Source organism: Acanthisitta chloris, unplaced genomic scaffold (assembly GCF_000695815.1).
Source record: "Acanthisitta chloris isolate BGI_N310 unplaced genomic scaffold, ASM69581v1 scaffold4899, whole genome shotgun sequence".
Lineage (NCBI taxonomy): Eukaryota > Metazoa > Chordata > Aves > Passeriformes > Acanthisittidae > Acanthisitta > Acanthisitta chloris.
Genome location: NW_008692966.1, coordinates 141897 through 160643, shown reverse-complemented (window position 1 = coordinate 160643; position 18747 = coordinate 141897). Strand labels below are relative to the sequence as shown.

The 18747-nt window shown below is 42.1% G+C and overlaps 1 protein-coding gene across 1 annotated transcript in view; it reads right to left on the bottom strand.

The window, feature by feature from the left end:
- Nucleotides 1–4841: 4841 nt before the first annotated feature.
- Nucleotides 4842–18747, bottom strand: part of PCNXL2 (pecanex-like 2 (Drosophila)) — a gene marked incomplete at its 5' end in the record, with an annotated part of 148871 nt that continues 134965 nt past the window's right edge. Inside the window, 6 exons of the mRNA XM_009082871.1 lie at nt 4842–5333; nt 7344–7792; nt 13485–13669; nt 14687–14961; nt 15298–15528; nt 16541–16685. Of these exons, the coding sequence (XP_009081119.1) occupies nt 5160–5333; nt 7344–7792; nt 13485–13669; nt 14687–14961; nt 15298–15528; nt 16541–16685 (1459 nt within the window). The remainder of the gene's footprint in view (nt 5334–7343; nt 7793–13484; nt 13670–14686; nt 14962–15297; nt 15529–16540; nt 16686–18747) is intronic.

Here is an 18747-nt window from a genome sequence, read left to right as displayed (position 1 = left end):
GAGATTGTAGACGACCTTAACAGTCATGTCTCGCCTTTAAATCTGAGACAGTCCTGAAGATATGATTTGCCTGTTTCAAATATACATCGAGTGAGTGAGAAAGTAATATTTCCAACTGAAGGTAAGTTTTTATGACAACCTGTGTTTACTTTAGAGGTAGAAATGTATTGTCTGGTCTTGCACTAGTGAAATATTTGGGGGCCTTGAGAACACTGTCACAACAAACAGAGCATTCACAATTCCCCTGATGGGCTGATTTTACTAACAGCACACATTTTGTGAAAAGAACCTCTGATGTACCAGTGAGATTCCAGATGACAGCATTAGTGCACCTGCAGGTTTTAATTGGTGCAGAAAAGGGGAGAATGTGAGGTACCAATTATTCTCTTGAAGCCTGAGAATCAAGGACATTTTTGGCAAGGAGGCTTGTAATTCCAACATAAAATTGCACACAGCATGGAATAAACAGGGCCTGCATTATTTATCATGCATTAGGCAATTTTTGACTTGTAGAACTCTGAAAAGCTGAGTGAGGTGAATCTTTAACACTGGACCTACTGCAAAGGTAATTATAAGTAATATGTCTGTGTTGCAAATTTAAGGATGTACAAGCACTAGTGAAACATGGTAATTAGATACCAGCTCCCAATCCAGGGAGTAATCTAAATATGGCAATAATTGGGTAGTTAAAAAAATGCATTGATAGGAAGATGATTATTACATGCTGGAGAATCTCACTGGTAATTCTAATCTAAAATGAGCTGCACAAAATTCAGCTAATCTTTAACTTAAATTCTCCAGCAAGAGAAGAGCTGTGAGTGGGCTGAGACAAATGTCTTATTCTTTACTTATTCAAATAAATAGTTTTTAGAAAAAGCTGTGAATGACATCACAGAGTCCTAAGAACTTAGTCATGTCAGAATGTCATTCATTGATGTTGAGAAGATCTGGTCATCATCTCAAAGGGAAAAGGCTCACACTGGTAAGTCCTTTTCATTGAGATTGGTCTTCAATGCAATGAATGCCAAGATTTCTGCCTGTGGGAATGAGGTGAGAGTTTGCAACGAGAACTTCAGTACCTCACACAGAAGTTTGTATGACACTACAAAATGGAGGGAACAGCCAGGACCTCTGGCTTTTTTATTTTTGAATGAACAGGAATGAAGTTTGTAGATTATGCCCATCACTGGTTCCTACTTTGCCGTGGTGGGAAACAGCCAGGCTGGAGGCCAGGCTAGGGCTTTGCCACTATCTGGTGGATGTGAGTAGTTCAGCAGCCTGTGGCTGGCTTTGGTTGGCAGATCTTTGGGCCATGTTGTACCATTAAGAGTGTGGTGCACCTGACTTTTACTCTGTGATGTAAACAAGAGCCTATTGGTGAAAGGAAAGTTTGGGATAACAAAGTGGGAGGCAGGTAACAATCCCATGTTTAATGCATGGGCTGAAGTACTGCATTTGTGCCTGTTTTACCATATACTCATTATCCTCCTTCCTGTAATCCATGGTCCTCTCTGGTTGTGTGGGCTCTGCTGAGCCAGTGTGAATAAAATCCCTCCCAGTGTTTCTTATCAGCAATGGTGATGTTACCTGAGGTTAATCTTAGGAGGAGGTAGATAAGGCCTCAATCTCTTCATCCCATCTGACATGTCTATGGAAGAGCTGCATGTCCCAAATGCTCTTGTGGATTGAATGCCTGGTTTCCTCAAAGGATGCATTCAGCTTGCTGGTGAGAAGGGATGTCACCGTTTTTGTGTTGTGGAAACACGAGTGTTCTGGGCTGGCTGAATGAGCATCAGGCAGGCTTCTGCATTCAGCCCCTGCTTGAGTGAGTGGCCTGTGCAGCTCTGAAAAAATCAAGCATAGCACCTGATGCAAAATGCAACTTCTTGTAATAAGTATCGCCATGTTGGTGATGGTCATCCTTTCTGCATCACAGCTGTGGTAAGACATCAGGCACACAGGCAAACTGTTAAGCCTCAGCAACTTCAGGGCCAAGTTTGAACAGTGTTAGGCATTGTGAAACCCATCAGCGGTGTCACAGCTGACTTAAAATCAGTGAATGTTGCCTTTGTTTTTCATTTGGAGGCCAAAATTGCCCAACAAGGGGGATCCTGAGGTGTGACAGGTACTTCCATCTTGCAACTCTGAGGCACCTCATGTGTGAGGTTAAGTGTCAAGGTGCTTAGGTCTTTCAGGAATAAAGGTATGCCTCAAAGCCTTTGTGTATCTGCAGGTACTGGTGCTGAGAACAGCATTCCTATGGACTCAGTGCCTCTTGGTGCTATGCAGAGCTGTTCTGAGTAGCTTACTGTTGAAATTGGGCCTTGTGTAAAGGTTACATTCCTATTTGTTAGCTTTGTTGTGTCTCAGAGCCTTAAATCCATCTTCTGTCATGTGATTGGTGTTCATGTAATTGGGTGTTCTCTACTCATGCGAAAATGGGGGAGGTCTAAGATGTATTTAGTCAACACAACCTCATACCTAGTCACAGGTTTTATTTCTAACCATCATGTCTGATTATTCTGTAGGATTGGCTCATAGTTAAAACCACTGCATATAGCAGTAGTCATCTGAGTAACAGCAGAATATCTCAAAAAATATATAGAAATGTAATGTGGGAGAGTTTGTGCTTATTTTGCTATTATTTTTTGTGTCTTCATTATACTTGTTAGTGGTCACTCTTGGGGTTTTTTTTAATCCACTATGCTACAATAGCAACTTTAGGGCAAAATAAAAACTGAGTAAACATGGCTACAGAATGGAGCCAATTTTTGGCTCTTACCTTGATCCCTGCTTTGCCTTGCTTGCACACTCTGCCTCAACAAAGGAGGCCTTTTCTGACAGTGCTTCATGGCACATTGCTGTCCACAAGGAGCTGTGCTTCAGGGGCCAGTGGCTTGAGCTAAGTCAGGAACTGTGAGGCAGCTGCATTACTTTAGGATGCAGTACCAGAGGCCATGGAGATGGCAGAGTCTTGTGGAAGATGTGGTGTTGGGGGAAGGGAAGGTGGTGTTGCTGGGCTTCAATCCATGCCAAGCAGATAGGGTGGCTTGCTGCTGAAAGGATTTGTGCAGATGTTTGCCAATCTGGTTTAGTATGCTTGAGTTGGATGCACAGAATAATTTACGTTGATTGGGACCAGTGGAGTTACTTATTTTTGACGGAAATTAATTCAGACTTAAGTTAAAGATGTGAAAATGGGAGGCCTAAGTGAATATATGGGAAAGTTCTTAGTGCTTCCCAGTTAGTGATGGTTTATCTTGTGCACTGCCATGCAAAAGCCCCCAAGGCAGAAGTGAGGCTGGCAGCTGTTAGTAAGAGCCCTCCACCTACCTGTATATCCTCCATCCTTCTTTTGTAATGAAGCACTTTGTGAACAGTGTAGTGAGACAAGAGTGACAATCTCCCAGAAAGGAGCAGCTGAATTCAATTTCCTCTTCCACATCACACTCGGATGCTAGAGGAGGCATTGGTAGGGCCTGGACTGCACTGATGACCACGTGTCTTAGAGGGCTGCATGTGAATACTCTGCTTTTGCCCTTGTGAACATGAGTAGAGTTTTTCCTAGGTTGTGCTGAGCTTTATAAATAATCAATTCAGCAAGATCTGAAGTGAACTAAACCCAATAGATGTCTCAATTTTGTAAGGCAGAAAGCAAGTGAAAGCAATTCCAAATAAAGAAGACCCAAAAACTGATGCCACACAAAAACGTACTTGAATCATTTTATTTTCACTTGGTGTTACTTAGTTCTACTACTCAGATCTGAAGTGTGGCACAGTAGGAAGCTCAGAATGCGACTGAGTATTGCCTAACAGTAATGAGACTTAGCTACAGCATCTCTTGTTAAATCTTTCTTGTTAATTGGGACAAGACAGCCTGGCTGCACATCATCGTGTTGAGAATTAGAAACAATCTATGGTAGTTACAGTAAAGAGGAACAGCAAGACACTGATAGCTGCAATTCTTTTAATTTAAAAAAACATGGGAACACGTGTGTGTGTTTAGGCGCTAGAGTAGAGGAAGGATTTGTTGTGGCCTTTTCGCTTCCACAGTAGTCATGCATTCCTGTAAATCAGTGTTCCTGAAACCTTGTGAAAGTGTGACCTCCCTTTTTTGCATCATCTGTCTTTATGCAACTGTTAAATTGGCAGCAGCTCAGTGTCTCTGGGGGAGGGAAATCAGAATGCCCTGTAATTACTGGCTACAAGTGTTTATGGACACTGAGCTGTGTCCAGCAGTTAAAGGTATTTAGCTGTTCCCTTCCTAACACAAACACTTCCAGACAATAATTACAGCCTGCTTTGCACTTTTCTGTCCTTGAGGAGGATTCCCCTGGGCCCTTTTGCAACTCCTAAGGGTACTGTTGTCTGGAGTTTGAGAAACACTGTTGTAAACCAAACAGGAGCACGAGATAATGCCTAATTTATGCAAAGCTGCTTTGCAAATATGGTGCACCACATGATTTGAAGACTTTCCATGCACTGCATACTTTCTTTTCTCACACTTGACTTTTGTTAATCTGTGTAGCATGGCTCTTCAGACAGTATTTCAGTATGGCTGCATGCACTATATCGGTCTGTGATGCCATGTTGCTAGTCAGCATTAGCACCTGCATAACATGTTAGGGAAAAATAAGAGATTTGCTGTTGGAAAAAAAAATCAGATTTAGCTCTAATGTAACAGTACATTGTACTGTCCTTTTATGTATTCATTGCTTCTGTTCATGGTTGCCTTTTGCTGTATGTTATATATCAAATTTCAATTAGTTTGCATGCAATCAGCCATTTAGTTATGGCAGGAAAGAGATGTCTTGTGTGCTTTTCACTGAGTTGTATTAATATTTCCTACTGTATTCATTAGTGATTCTAACTGTTCCAGGGGAAGGAACATTAAACAGGTTGTATTTGTTGTTCTAGGATTTACAAGAACCTGAGATGAAGTGGCACTGTGTGTTTTTTAGGATATCTTCCAACCCTACCCATGCCAAGGCCATTAGCTGAAGAACATCTGTCCTGTAGTATTCTTGTGTACAAGTTAGAAAAATAAACATTTGAAGGTTGCTTATTACATTTGAAAGAACCTAAACCCATGTGCAGCTTCCTGACCTAACTCTGTCTTTATTCTGAGAAGTGCATGGTCCTTGTGCTAGGAATACTCCCTACTGCTCCTCAGACAGGCTTTGCTGAGAAGCAGTGTCTTCTAGGGCCATATCTTCTTGGCTGGCCCTTCTGCACTCCAGGTTCCGACTCATGAACATGGCATGGGCTGGACCTGCCTCTCGCTGGGGTCTAGGTTCTGCAGCATCGGTTGCTTCACAGGTCTCAGCGAATTGCTGGAAAGAAAGAGAGAAAAAGTCAACTAGTTTAGGAAATTTCTAAGTAACACTTCAGCTATTTTTTGAAGTGACAGGTGAAAAAAGTTAAAAATTGATGTAGGAATGTCATTCTGTGAAACTCCATAGGATTCTTAACATGCATTATTCACAAGGGACTTCTGAAGAGCTACTTGTCACACTTTGTGTAACGCATAAATTTGGAAGGAAAAGCAGACCAGGAGCTAGAGGTTTAGTACCACAGATGTACAGAGAGCTGTAAAATAATTTGGAATGGAAAGGGCTTTTGGAGGTCATCCAGTCCAAACCGCTGCTCCAAGCAGGGCTGACTTCTAAGTTGTTAAATTGGGTTGCTCTGGGGCTTGCTTTACACACCAAATTTTAAATCCAACTTACAAAGAAACCTTTTCATCTAAACTGGAATGCAATTATCAGTCTGAAAACGTGACGCACAGTGCCACCCCACTGTAAGGGATCCGTTAGTATAAAAGCTTTCCAGAACTGTCCTGTGTTAATGTTTAAATAAAACACTTCCTCTTTAAGGCTTTCAATCAAACACACACCTGGACTCGGAGCAGTTACTTTGACCAGGATTCACCTCATCTAAATTTAACCATGTAGATTTGGTGTGTCATCTAGGCTGCCCATGGCTGGCACAGAGATGCAAGTCTCCGAGGGGAAAATTTCTTCCTAACAGCTCTAAAGATGAAGTGGATTGACCTCTCCGCTGAATACAGAATTCAGAAGCCTCACCAGCAATCTACTGAGACTTCATGCCCAAGTTTTAGATGGCTTAGATTTAGACAAGGCGAGTCCTACCATTAGTACTCAGAATTGCAGACTGGTGTTCTTGCAAATTAGGCCATAAACTTGTGAGAGCTGGAATTATGCCTTGTCATTTGATATGTTCAGCTCTATGTATAGAAATACTATTAATGCTCATTACAGGAACAGCAGGATTGAACCCAGATGAGTAACATTCAGTCAACACCTGTTGAAGTTCATGGCAAAAGTCTAGGAACTGTACCATACATGGTATTTTTGGGTTGATAGCAAAATACACAGGCTAAGGAGCTTTTTTTCTCTTGAGGTTTGGAGAAGTCTTTGGAAACTAGGGAAGTTATACACAGTTCAGAATGATGGTAACAGAAAAGTGTTTTGGACTTCCCATATCCACAATCTTCTCCTGTTTCCATTTTGATAGGCCAAATGCATAAGTCTGTCTAATTACATTGTCTAGCTGCAGTCACCCTTCATCTCTAGTCCATCTGCTCATGTTTCTGCTTTCTGATGCTGAGGTCAAATTTTCAAAGTTCAGGACAGCAATTGATAGCAACCAAAGTTAAATAAATACACTTCAGTAGACAATAACACTACTATGTGCATTGAATTTTCCAAGGAAGGTGGGAATAGAACTCGGAGCCTACTGGGAAGAAGACTTGAAGTTCTTTATGAGTACTGTTTTGCTGCTCGAAAATGCTGATTTCCTTTGGTAAATATTTCCTACAGGCTTCCTCTGACCAAGCCTTTGAGCAACAAGGCTTCAGGTCTGGATTGACTTTCTGGTCAGAGAGAGGGACAGAACAAGTGTACTCTTCGGAGGAAACTGTTCCTCTTTCTACAATTAAGTCCTGCATAAGCAGGCATGGAAGGAGCTATTTAGCCTGCTTATAATGGTGCTCATCACCTGGGCTGCAGAAAATGGAGTCTTAAGTCCCCAGTTTCAGTGAAAGGACAAGTAACTTTGCCCCAGTTTGCAATTTCAGGTGTGTGCATAACAGCCAACCTGTCGGTTACTTACAAATACCCTCACTCTCATATACACACTAATATTGAACAGTCTCATTTTCATTGTGATGCAGCAAAATGCAAAGCAAACACCAAAATCTTGACATTGTTTTGGAAAAAACTATTTTTCTGACCAAATGACAGGGAGGACAGTTCAAGAATGGCATAGGACAGCAGTACAGGAGCTCACACTTAGTAGCACTGTTTCAGCTTCAGCCTTACCCGAGCTGCCTGACTTGCTGCTCTAGCAGATGGACCCATGGCAATATTCATACTGCTGGATGACTGGGTGTCACTGGTGTTCCCTCCATCTGCAGCCGAGAGCCCAGAAATCACCAAAGCACTTGAAAAACTTCTCTTGCCGAACAGCAGGCTGAGAGTTGAGCTGGTGGAAGAGGCCAGACTGGACCTGAGCATTGCTGCAGCTCGGTCCTGCACAGTCAGCTGGCCAGCAACAGGAACAGCAGGGGACTGGGAAAACACAGATGTTGCTGAATTGTGGAATGACAGCTGACTACTAGAAAGCCTTTGGGCAATTTCGTGAGCAGATGTAGAGGTTTGGATGAAAGGCTGTCGGCTTTCCACAACTGGTCCAGAGTGACTTGAAGCAGGAGGCCTTTGGTTTAAAGCAGTGTGTGCCTGGACAGACTGACTCCTGGGTTTTCTCCTGCCTTTAAAAGAGAGATTAATATATTTCAGTAAGTGTAATTCTGATGAACTCTATGCTATTGACAGAGTCCCGTGTGTACATATTACTGTTGGCATATTACCACTGGTTTTATCAGCATAAGAATCCAAAGAATAAGAGAACTAACAAACTGCTAAACCTATGAATTTTTTCTGTTTTCCACTACAGGGGTTCAGACTTTTGGACACAATAGTTCTAGTGGTTCTGCACTGAGTCAAAAGAGAGAGAAATGAGACCCCAAGGAAAGTACTGTAATCACAGGCTCACACCTATTCTGCCATGTACATTTTAACCAGCCCAGTGAATGATTGAGCATAGCATTGTTCTAACTCTGCTCCCTTTTGACAACCACAGTAATGCAGGGGATGCTGAATATCCACCTTAAACAGCTTGGTATAATTAAATGCAACAATAAAACCAAAAACCTGTAAGTTAAAACAATGGCACATTAAAAAAATGTTCCTGAGAATTCAACCAAGTGGAAGATTACAGCATTCAAGCCACAGGACAGTTTTCAAGACCAATAGTAAACTCTGAGTTGCAAGAGTGATTATTTACAGTACATCACAGGCTGAAAAGATGTGAATGCTTCTAGTTAGGGTAGACTGTTGGAGGTCTGAATGAGACCCACTTAGGGCTCTTGTCCCACTCTGTGAAGCATCTCAAAGCAGCAACTACTGGGTACAGAGAGTAGATTAGATAAGATATTCTGACGTGCCCAGACAAACTCTTCCTGTGCAACACATACATCCACATTTTGTTACGTTTGTACCAACACCTTATGCCATTCAAGCAAGTAAGTTCTGCATTTATTACACTTGCATATTTAAATAGCCATAGAATGAAAAATCATAAAATATCGGCCAGTGAACCCACCAGGTACCTGCTGCTTGTACCCAGGCACTCTGCAGATGGCATGCAGTGCACTGGCATGTGCCACAGGCCCCAAAACAGTTTACAGTTTCTGCAGACAGGCTCCAGCCCAGGCTTACACAGCAAATACCCAGTCACATGAGTGCCTGCTTGGCTCTTTTGCTTTCCAGGAAGCTCCAAACATTAACACAAGCTGGCATTTTGGTTTCCTAGCTATAGCTGTGAGGTAGGGAGTTGATGCCAGAAAATCTGTTGAGAGCCATCAACAGAGAAACAAGTTTTTCTGGCAGGCATTTCTAGGCTGTTGGTAATTTTTTTTTTTTTTTTTGCTTTGGTTTTCCCCAGTACCCAAATTCCTCCAGACACTGAATTTTTCCTGGCGTAAAGGAATATAAATCTCACACTATCTTCCAGAAACATGACTGCTAAACTCATGCATGACCAAGTAATGCAGAATTTCACATCCAAGCTATTTACATTATATAGCTGAAACATGCTGTTTTATATCCAGAGTCCTGCTTTCCAGAGGCTGCTACTGTTATCCCCATTTTTCAGATGCTGAAGCAAAGAGAATTTAGGTAACTTGGCCCAGACTCAGATAGCAGAGCTGGGCTTACAACTTAACTGGAACTCTCGAGCTGAACTGAAACCTAGTTAGTTTGGCAAGCATGGGACACTTTCACACCTCATTTGCAATGTATCTTTAGCTCTACTTTTATACTCCAAACAATAAAAAAATACTTTTCCTAAGATGGCATGCAAAGCAGCAATCGCTGTAACAAGAGCCCCAAGATCTCTGCTTGAGAGCAATGGGACAGATGCTCACGGCTCTTGGAAGTGCCTGGACAATGCTCTCAGGCACATATCTGATTCTTGGGGTGGTCCTGTGCAGACCCAGGACTTGGACTGTGACAGCCCTTGTGGGTCCCTTCCAACTCAGGATATTCTGTGATTCTGTGGCTCCTGTGTACCTCATTGCCAAGTGTCCTCTGCCCTTCAGCTGTGATCAACAGGGAGGGCATGTGCTGTGGTGGGGTCAGGCCTGCCTGCTGTGCTGGCAGCTGTGTGCAGGTCTGGCCTCCACAGGGATTCAGGTTCTTCAAACCCTGGGGTTTGGTTTAAGTGCTTTGGTTTCTACATCTGATGGTTATTTTAAAATGCTACCTTTTTAAAATAAAAAGAACAGAATAGAATTAGGAACAGAGGGGCTGTGGTGTGCTAGTTTGTGCAGGGGCTAATGTGGCCAAACATCTGTTTGTGATTTAAATTGCCAAGCTGACCCCTGTCCAAAAGTATTCTATATTCATCCCAAATGCAGTGGTTAGAGCATTGGACAGGAGACCACCCACATCTACACATAAATAAGCCTGTCCCTGAAAACACTTATGAAAAATGAAGGCTGTTCTATAAACTGCATCATGAAATAAGGACACTTTTGGGGAGAACCCCACAAGCTTCCCGTGCTCCTCATTTTGGCTGCACTTTTATATAGGGATTTCATTGCATCTTGCGGACTCAGTGCTACCAAGCTGCAAAATGAAATATGAAAACATTAAATGGACTTGATTCATAGATTATGAGTCTAGAAGGGATTGCTATGATCATCTAGTCTGCTGTCCCATATAGCATGGGCCATAGAACTCCCTGGGATTAATTCCTGTGTGGCATTATTAATTATTACTGTGACTTTAAAAAATGCATCCAGTATCTTCAGTCATGGAGAATCCCAACTTAACCCATAGTCACTTGTTTCACTTTTTATTTACTCTCTCAGTATTAAAAATGTGCTCTTGATTTCAAATCTGGATTTGTTTATCTTTGTTATACCAAAGTCTGCTCGAATCAAGGGTCTTTGGTCACCTTTTTTTGCCCAGGTAAGTACTTAAGCTATGATCAAGGCACATTTTACAATATAAATTGTTTGAAAGCACCTACCTAATCTTTAACTACAGCACATATTTCCCAGATATTTGATAATTTTTTGGCTCTTCTTTGAAGCCCTTCCAAACTAAAGAATGTTCTTAAATTAGGGAACTAGGACTGTGTGTGGTAGGCCAACAATGTCCTGAACCAAAGTCAGACTGACAGACATGCACTGTGCAGATAGCTCACCCTAATCATTCTGGTTTTTAACAACTTTTAACAAAGTTCTTTCCCAGTGCTCTGATATTGCCTTCGAGTCCTGATGCTTATTGAAGATCGAGCAGAGCTTGCTTTTTAACCAGCTCTCTTAAAAATCTTCTTGAGTGAGTCATTTGGATTTGCTCAATTAAGCATAAGGCTTTGATAGCCACTCTTTCATGTTCTTTGTAGCTGTTAGGATGGAACTGTTTCATGATTAGATCATAGAAATAGATTATCTGCATTTTCCCACTATAAACCAGACATTTCTTTTCTCATTTCTACATATTGGAAACTCTACCTTTCTATATAGTGACAGATCAAGATCACTGCTAGGATTACTTTTGCTTCTTAACACTCCTTAAAATTAAACAGCCGCAAACCCACTTTCATCTTTTTGTCCCTAATGGTCCTAGCCAGAAAATTCTTGTTTCATTCTCTATGAACAGTATCTCAGGACTGGATATGAATTTGCATCTGCTATATTCCACTTTCTTGCATTTGTTGTGCATTTCTTCATTTTACCAAAAGTCAGGTTGCTTTTCTTAAGTACGTGTGACTTTCTCTCTTGACTGTGTCTTTCTCGGGACCCAGTATCTCCTTTTAAACAACTCACAATTAAGTTACTTTATTGTATGGTATGCTCAGGATCATTATTTCACAATTAAGTTTGCTACTCTGATTACTGTGGTGTCAAGTTATGAGTATGTACACAGACAGTCCTCTAACACTAGACTCAATTAAAAGCAGCAATTATTTTATTCTTGCAATTTAATTTATATTCAGGGCAAGATTGTTTTCCAGTCTTGTCCATTATCTTTAATAACAGGTCAAAATGATGTAACAAGAAACAAATGACTGTCATACTCCTCTAGTTTTCTGCTTTAATTTATACAGTAATACCACAAACTTGTTGAAAGGTAGAGTTAATTGGCTTTATCTTACAAGTCCTGACCCCACAGTGATAGATCTCACACTAACCTACTGCCAAACTTAAGAATCATAGAGTGGTTTAGATTAGAAGGAACCTTAGAGAACATCTAGTTCCAACCCCCGCACTGTGGACAGGGTCACCTTTCACTGGACCACGTTTCTCAGAGCCCCATCCAACCTGGCCTTGAACACTTTCAAGGATGGGCCACTCACAATTTCTCTGGGCAAGCTGTTCCAGTGCCTCACTGCCCTCACAGTCAAGAATTTTTTCCAAATATCTAATCTAAACCTACTCTTTCAGTCTAAAGCCATTGCACCTTGTTCTACATGCTCTTGTAAAAAGTATCTCTCCAGCTTTCTTACAGGCTCCCTTCAGGTATTGGAAGGCTGCAATTAGGTCACCCCAAAGCCTTCTCTTCTCCAGGCTGAACAAACGAAGTTCTCTTTGCCTTTCATCATAGGAGAGGTGTTCCATTCCTCTAATCATCTTGACAGCCCTGCTCTGGACTTGCTTCAACAGGACGATGTCCTTCCTGTGCTGGGGACCCCAGAGCTGGATGCAGTAACTCCAGATGGGGTCTCACAAGGGCAGAGAGGCAGAATCACATCCCTCAACCTGCTGCCCGTGCTTCTTTTGATGTTGCCCAGGATACGATTGGCTTTCTGGGCTGCAGTTACACACTGCCAGCTCATGTCCAGCCTCTCACCCACCAGCACCCCCAAGTCCTTCTCAGCAGAGCTGCTCTTGATCAGTTAATACCCCAGCCTGTCAGGGGTTGCCCTGACCCAGGTGCAGCACCTTGCATTTGGTCTTGTTAAATCTCATGAGGTTCCCATGGACACCTCATGAGAAGCTTGTCCAGGTCCCTCTGGATGGCATCCTGTCCTTCAGATGTGTCAACCACACCACTCAGCTTGGTGTCACCTGGGAATTTGCTGAGGGTGCATTTAATCCCTTCATCTGTGTCACTGATGAAGATATAAAATAACACTGGTCCCAACATGGACCCCTCAGGGACACCACTTGTCACTAATGTCCACTGGGACTCTAAGCCATTGACCACTATACCCTCTGGATGTGACTGTCCAACCAATTCCTTATCCTTATTACTTAACATACATTTTCAATGTGAAGGCTAGTAGTTCTATGCTGTGAATTTATCTGAAGTACGTTTGAATCCATAATTTCATATGAGAAGGGCTCAGCTGCTTGTTGACAGAATGATTGGCAACATTTAATTTTCTCTTGGTAACTGTAATATAGACATAAGAAGCTATTTTCCATTTGTTTGTTCTCCACATGCGCTGATGAACAGCCAAACCAATTCCTCAAATAAATTGTCATGGTCCCTCCAAGATAATTAAGATTTTTGCATACTTTCATTCTGCTGTTCCCAGCCAACAAAAAGCAGAGGTTCACTGTGGTATGAGCTCCCTGCATTGCACATGTACACTCCCTCCCATCTGCATTTCTCATTCTGGCACTCTTAGTGGCATCTGCTAGTCCAAAAATTACACATAATGGACTTTGACAATGGAACCTTTGGCGAATCATGTTTGTCTCATGCCCTCTCAGTAAATACCTGGAACAATATCAGGAAGCCATCTCCTACATGTTCTCAGTCATTCAGAAAGATAAAGTGCTCTCTTTCTAAAATTAGTTTTCCACTGAAGACACCCCAAAGCATCTGCCTACGCAGCTCCTTAGGAGAAGACTAAAGAAAAAGCAAAGTAAATTCTGCAAGTACCTGCCCGCTGGTGGACCTCTTGAGATGAAGCTTGCAGCTGGGGGGTTCCATCTCTGGTGGGCTGCGAGCTACTGCTCTGGCTTGAATTGCCTGTAGAATTGTTGCCACAGGAAGACCCTCCTCCACTATCCACCTCTTCAGTGTTGCCTCTCTCGTGGTCAGCTGCATGGCAGTCCTTCCGCATCCTGTTTTCAGAGCACACGATGGTCAGCCACTTGTAACACGAAAATTTGTGTCACCAATGTTAGATGCCCTCAAAATGTGTCATTGTACTATCTCACACCACTGCAGGTCTTCTGGTATTTTATGAGATGACAAAGATGATGATGTGGTAAGCTTACTTGGAACAACATTGTATATAAAACAAACCAAATCTTTTCTTGCCTATGTTAAGTGGTTTTGGAGCCTTGCAAGATTTTAGGGCTTTTTATCTAATGTTACAGTGGTGTCTGAAGATCAACTTTTACATGAGGTAACCAAGTAACAAAGAGGAATGGGGTGGAGGGAGCTCAGAGGGATGAGCTGCATGGTGGGAAACTATCATGTTAAGCCATTGGATTTAATCCTGACATTTTAACATAGGTTTTAACATGCAATCTGGCTCCCCTACTTTCTCTGTGGTGTCGTCAGCTACAGTGGCAACAGGGCAGGTGGAGGGAATGAGGTAAGAATTATTGCTGTATGAGAAGTGTGTGTAGAAATGAGAGATGCAATGTGTCAGACAGTGATTATGCATGCCTGGGGGGAAGTCAGGCAGTTTTGGTGAATAGCAAGTACATTTTTAGATGTGTCTTGGTCAAGAGAAATGACATGGGGATGATTATCTATACTGCCAAAGCTTTGGAGCATAATCCACCATAGCCCACCAGGACGTTTACTCATGTTCTGTCATGCCACTGAGTTACAGAAAAGATACCCTTATTTAGAAGGCATAAACAGTAAAATTCCCTGGAATAAGGGAAACGTCTGTAGTGCTAAGTGATTTGAATTAATTTTGTTGAACATGTAGAAAGCTTTGCCATGAATGAGTTAATGAATTTGCTTTCTGCCCTATCTGCAGCACTACTTTGTTATATTCCAAGTTATTTGCAATTAAGTTTTTACTCATAGATAACAATACAGAATTACTCTCTTTTAACAGAAAATACAGTGAAACTGAGACTGCAGAGTTTCTATCAACATAGCCAAAATTCAGCACCTACCTTAACCATTTGGATTTGAACCACTTTTTAATGTTGTCCAAACTGACAGGTCCCCCCCAAATGTTCCTCAGTTGGCTGTGTGTCCCGAGGTACGAGGTGGTTAAAGGGGAAACATACATTGGATATCCCAGTGGCTGGTCACACGAAGAATTAATTAAATTCCGCAAGACCTGTTTATTGTTCTGGATGCTTCCTCTCTCCGGGTTACGATTGCGTAAGAAAATCAGTTCCTGCTGCTGCCCAGCCCAAAGCCCTCTGACGCACTCCTTGTTGACCTACAGGTAGGTTAAAGACATGTGGATCATGCAAAAACATTTGCTCCTTAAGATGCAGAAGTACAGATGTAAGTAGAACGGCAGTGGCTGTGTGCAAACACCTCATGTCTTTGCACCAACTGCTTTTAAGAACTTTCGTAGCTACTCCCTGGTAAAGCCTGCAATGTTATTTCAGATACACAAATGTGTGGGTGCAACATGGAAGTCAACTGAAGAGAGCTCTTTTAGCCTTCAGTCCCTGCTACAATAGACTTCTCCTTTCAGCCAGATTACTCAGAAATAATATTATTTACCACAGCCCTAAATTACTGCAATATTAGAAGGATGGCATATTACCTTGATCACCTTGAAGCTCAGGTAGCTTTTGTGGAGCATGATAACTTTATATTCATCAGCTCCTTCATCTACCACATGTCTCAGGGTCAGCAGCTCCTCTCGGTTCGAGAGTACAGCGCTGCGCCAGGCTGGATCCCCTTCGTGACAAATCACCACCTTTTCTTCAAAGGACTGGATTGCTTCATACAAAACTGCTGGGTCCTCATACTCATCTGGGCAGGTGAACTGGTCCTGGTAGTACAGGAAAACTGTTGGTCAGGCATATTTGTGAAAACACAGGAGCTATTAACAACTAACAGAATCCTGGGTTTTGAACAGTTGCCAGCTGACCCCCTATGTGATTTGCTGTTTGATACAGCGTGTCTTTTGGGAGTTAGAACAATTAATTTAACAGTAATATAGAAAGGTATGATTTTTGTTTTATTGTAACCTGTTCTGACCTCATATCTTCACTGGGCAAAGACACTTGGAGAATGCCAGATCAGCCACTTTTTTATCAAGTGTGAAACCATGGGAGGCAGAGCTTTTGGGTAAGCTGGAGGGACATTGGAATCACCTGGGGCATTCCACAGTTCTTGTGGAAATCGTTATTTTTGTTCACAAAGACCCACCAACAATAGCACAGACAGGGAATCCATCAGCAGATATCGCAATATTGCAACTGCAGCTGTCCTGCAGCACCATGGCCAGCGATAGCATCGTGGAATTATTGTGTCAAGTGTCAGACATGAATTCACAGCAGTTCAGTGGCATTCAGAACAGTTATTAATATCATTCATGATACAAGCATAGTGTTCCTGTTGTCAGAGTAAGAACAAAGTCAACTCCAAGCTATAGAGGGCCTGACCTGAAATTAGCAATGAAATCAGCAATGAAATCAGTATAATCAATGCATTTTCTTTCAATCTTGAAACCATCTTTACAGTATCCACATAAGTAAAATATGACAAGATGTTTTGACAAAAAATGCAGGGTCAAGCTCTGCAAAATGAATGGTTTCAAATGGACAGTTAGGGGATACAGAAAAGAGGTTTCTCAGAATAAGGCAACAAATACTCCATCTCCCTCTTTTTTTCCCCCCCTCCTTTGGACAGTTGCTAAAGGTTCATGTGTTTTCCTAAGAAAACAGATACAATAATAAAAGGAAAGAAAGACAGACAGAAAGGACAGACAATGTAAGACAGACACAGAAAGACAGAAAAGCAAAAAGAGAGAGAAAGCAAGCAAGCAAGAAATACCCTACCTGGTGTAGCTTCAGAGACATTCGGATTGCTGGGGCAACAACCTTATGCAATAAATCCATGTCTGCAAAGACCCATTCATCTTTTGGTGCTATCCTAAAGTCTCCTTTGAATAGTGCATGAAGTCCGTAAAGAAAAGAGTCCAAGCTGTAAAAGAAAGGCAACAGTCACTCCCAGAAGCCATTCCTGTCTCACCAAGGCAGATCTTGGTCAGTTTACAGCCACATGCTGAGCTGGGCAGTGGCTGGTGGTCCTCCAGCACAAGGTGAGTGCCTGTGGTGGGTATAAAGCAGGAGTTGCATCACATATTTCTAGTGAAAAACGTTCCTTGGGGTGGGTGGATTTTCATTCTGAATCATAGAATCATGAAGGTTGGAAAAGACCTTTGTGATCATCAAGTCCAACCCTCCACCCAGCACTACCATTGTAACCCCTAAACCACTAAACATATCACCCAGCGTCAGATCCAGGCGTCTCTTTAACATCTCCAGGGATGGTTTTTCTACCACCTCTCTGGGCAACCTATTCCAATGCCTGACTCCACTGTAAACAACTGGCCACGAAATGAATGTGGCACCTGGAATGAAGGATGTCCTCAGGATAGGTGACTGAGTCACAGAGTGCCTCAGGGCACTGCTTCTCTGCAACTGTGCCAAAGAGATCAGGTCAAAGAGTGCCAGCTGCACTCCCTGTGCAGGCAGCAGCAGATCCTTCCTTATTTGAGTTCATTGATAATCCTGTCAGCAGTTCTCCTTGTAGGATGAAAAATAATAATTAAAAATCCCCACAGCTATAAAAAAATATTTTCAGCAAATCTAAGACCTTTGTCATGAAACTCAAACCTAAACATGAACATTTAAGCAGATGTACTGAGAAGAATACTAAGGTTCAGGAACTGCTCAGCAAGCCAGGTGAGAGCATGGTTGTTTCACATTGAAACAACTAGCCTTAAAGCAAATATGCACTGAGTTTCTTTTTTTGCACATAAGAAAACAGATGTAACCTGTTCTGCCTGACCTTGGATGATGGTTTGCCTGGACCAGAGATATAAGCACAAGGTAAAAGGTACAAAATCAAGTGGCTGTTAGAAAATGGTTGCACAAGGGCTTTATGAAGGGAAACAACCAGCCTTCAGCTCCAATCTGCACCTCAAATCAGGTGCTTCCCACGCCACAGCCACAGCCACAGCCACAGCCACTCATATAATACTTGTAGCAGGACTGCCATCCTAATGCTGCTCTGAAGAAGTGATCTCAAAATAGAGGAAAACAGACCCATCTGTTAAAAACAGGCATCTCTTGCAAAACCACAGGACATGGTTTCATCTACCTGCCAAGATTTTACTCACTCTTACAACAGTTGATTTTTTAGATTGTAAAGGCTCTGAGGAGAAGCTGCATTAAGATGTTAGTGGTTCTCATTACTGCCCAGCCTTTCTCTGGAGAACATATAATCTTTCCACATAATTGAGCTTTCTTAATTATTTTAGAAAAAGAAAAAAGCATTTTAAATATTTTCTCTAAGAGAGGAAGAAGAGCGATTGGGTCTATCTTCAGCTCAGATCATTCTAATTTTGCTCTTGGTGGGTAGCAGATTTTAGAAATTAAAATGGAAATATATATGTTGTTACCAGAAAAACAGCTGGGTACCAATTTTCTCTGCAAAAGCACCATGTAATACAAATCAACTAATCAGTGGGACCAAGGCCAGTCAGGAAGGCAGTGCTGCTGTCGCTGCTGGGAACATAGGGAGTACAGGGAAGCTCTTGTGAATTCTTAACTGATTTGCATTTATTAGTACTAAGTTACATATTAAAACATGCCTATGCGAGACAGGCACTTACACTCAGATCCTCAAACATTCAAGCACTGATTTCAGTGGGAGTTACTATGTGTCTTCAAGGAGTGGGTCCTGATCCCCACTGACTTTCAATCAATCATCTCCACAGTTCATAAAATTATAATATACTCAAACCACGATTAATAGCTAGGAAAGCCCCAGAATAAACCAGTTAGGGGAAAAAATTGGTGGGTGCAGTCAGTGTGGTGAAATATGTGACTTTCATCTCCTTTGAAAAGGCTAGACACCAGGAAGGGTCCTTTCACCTCCCCACCCACTAACAACATCAGCACACACAGCTGAGTCCTTGCCTGGGAAAAACAATTCTGGACCTAGTCTTCCCACGATGAAACTGAAAAAACTGCCTTGA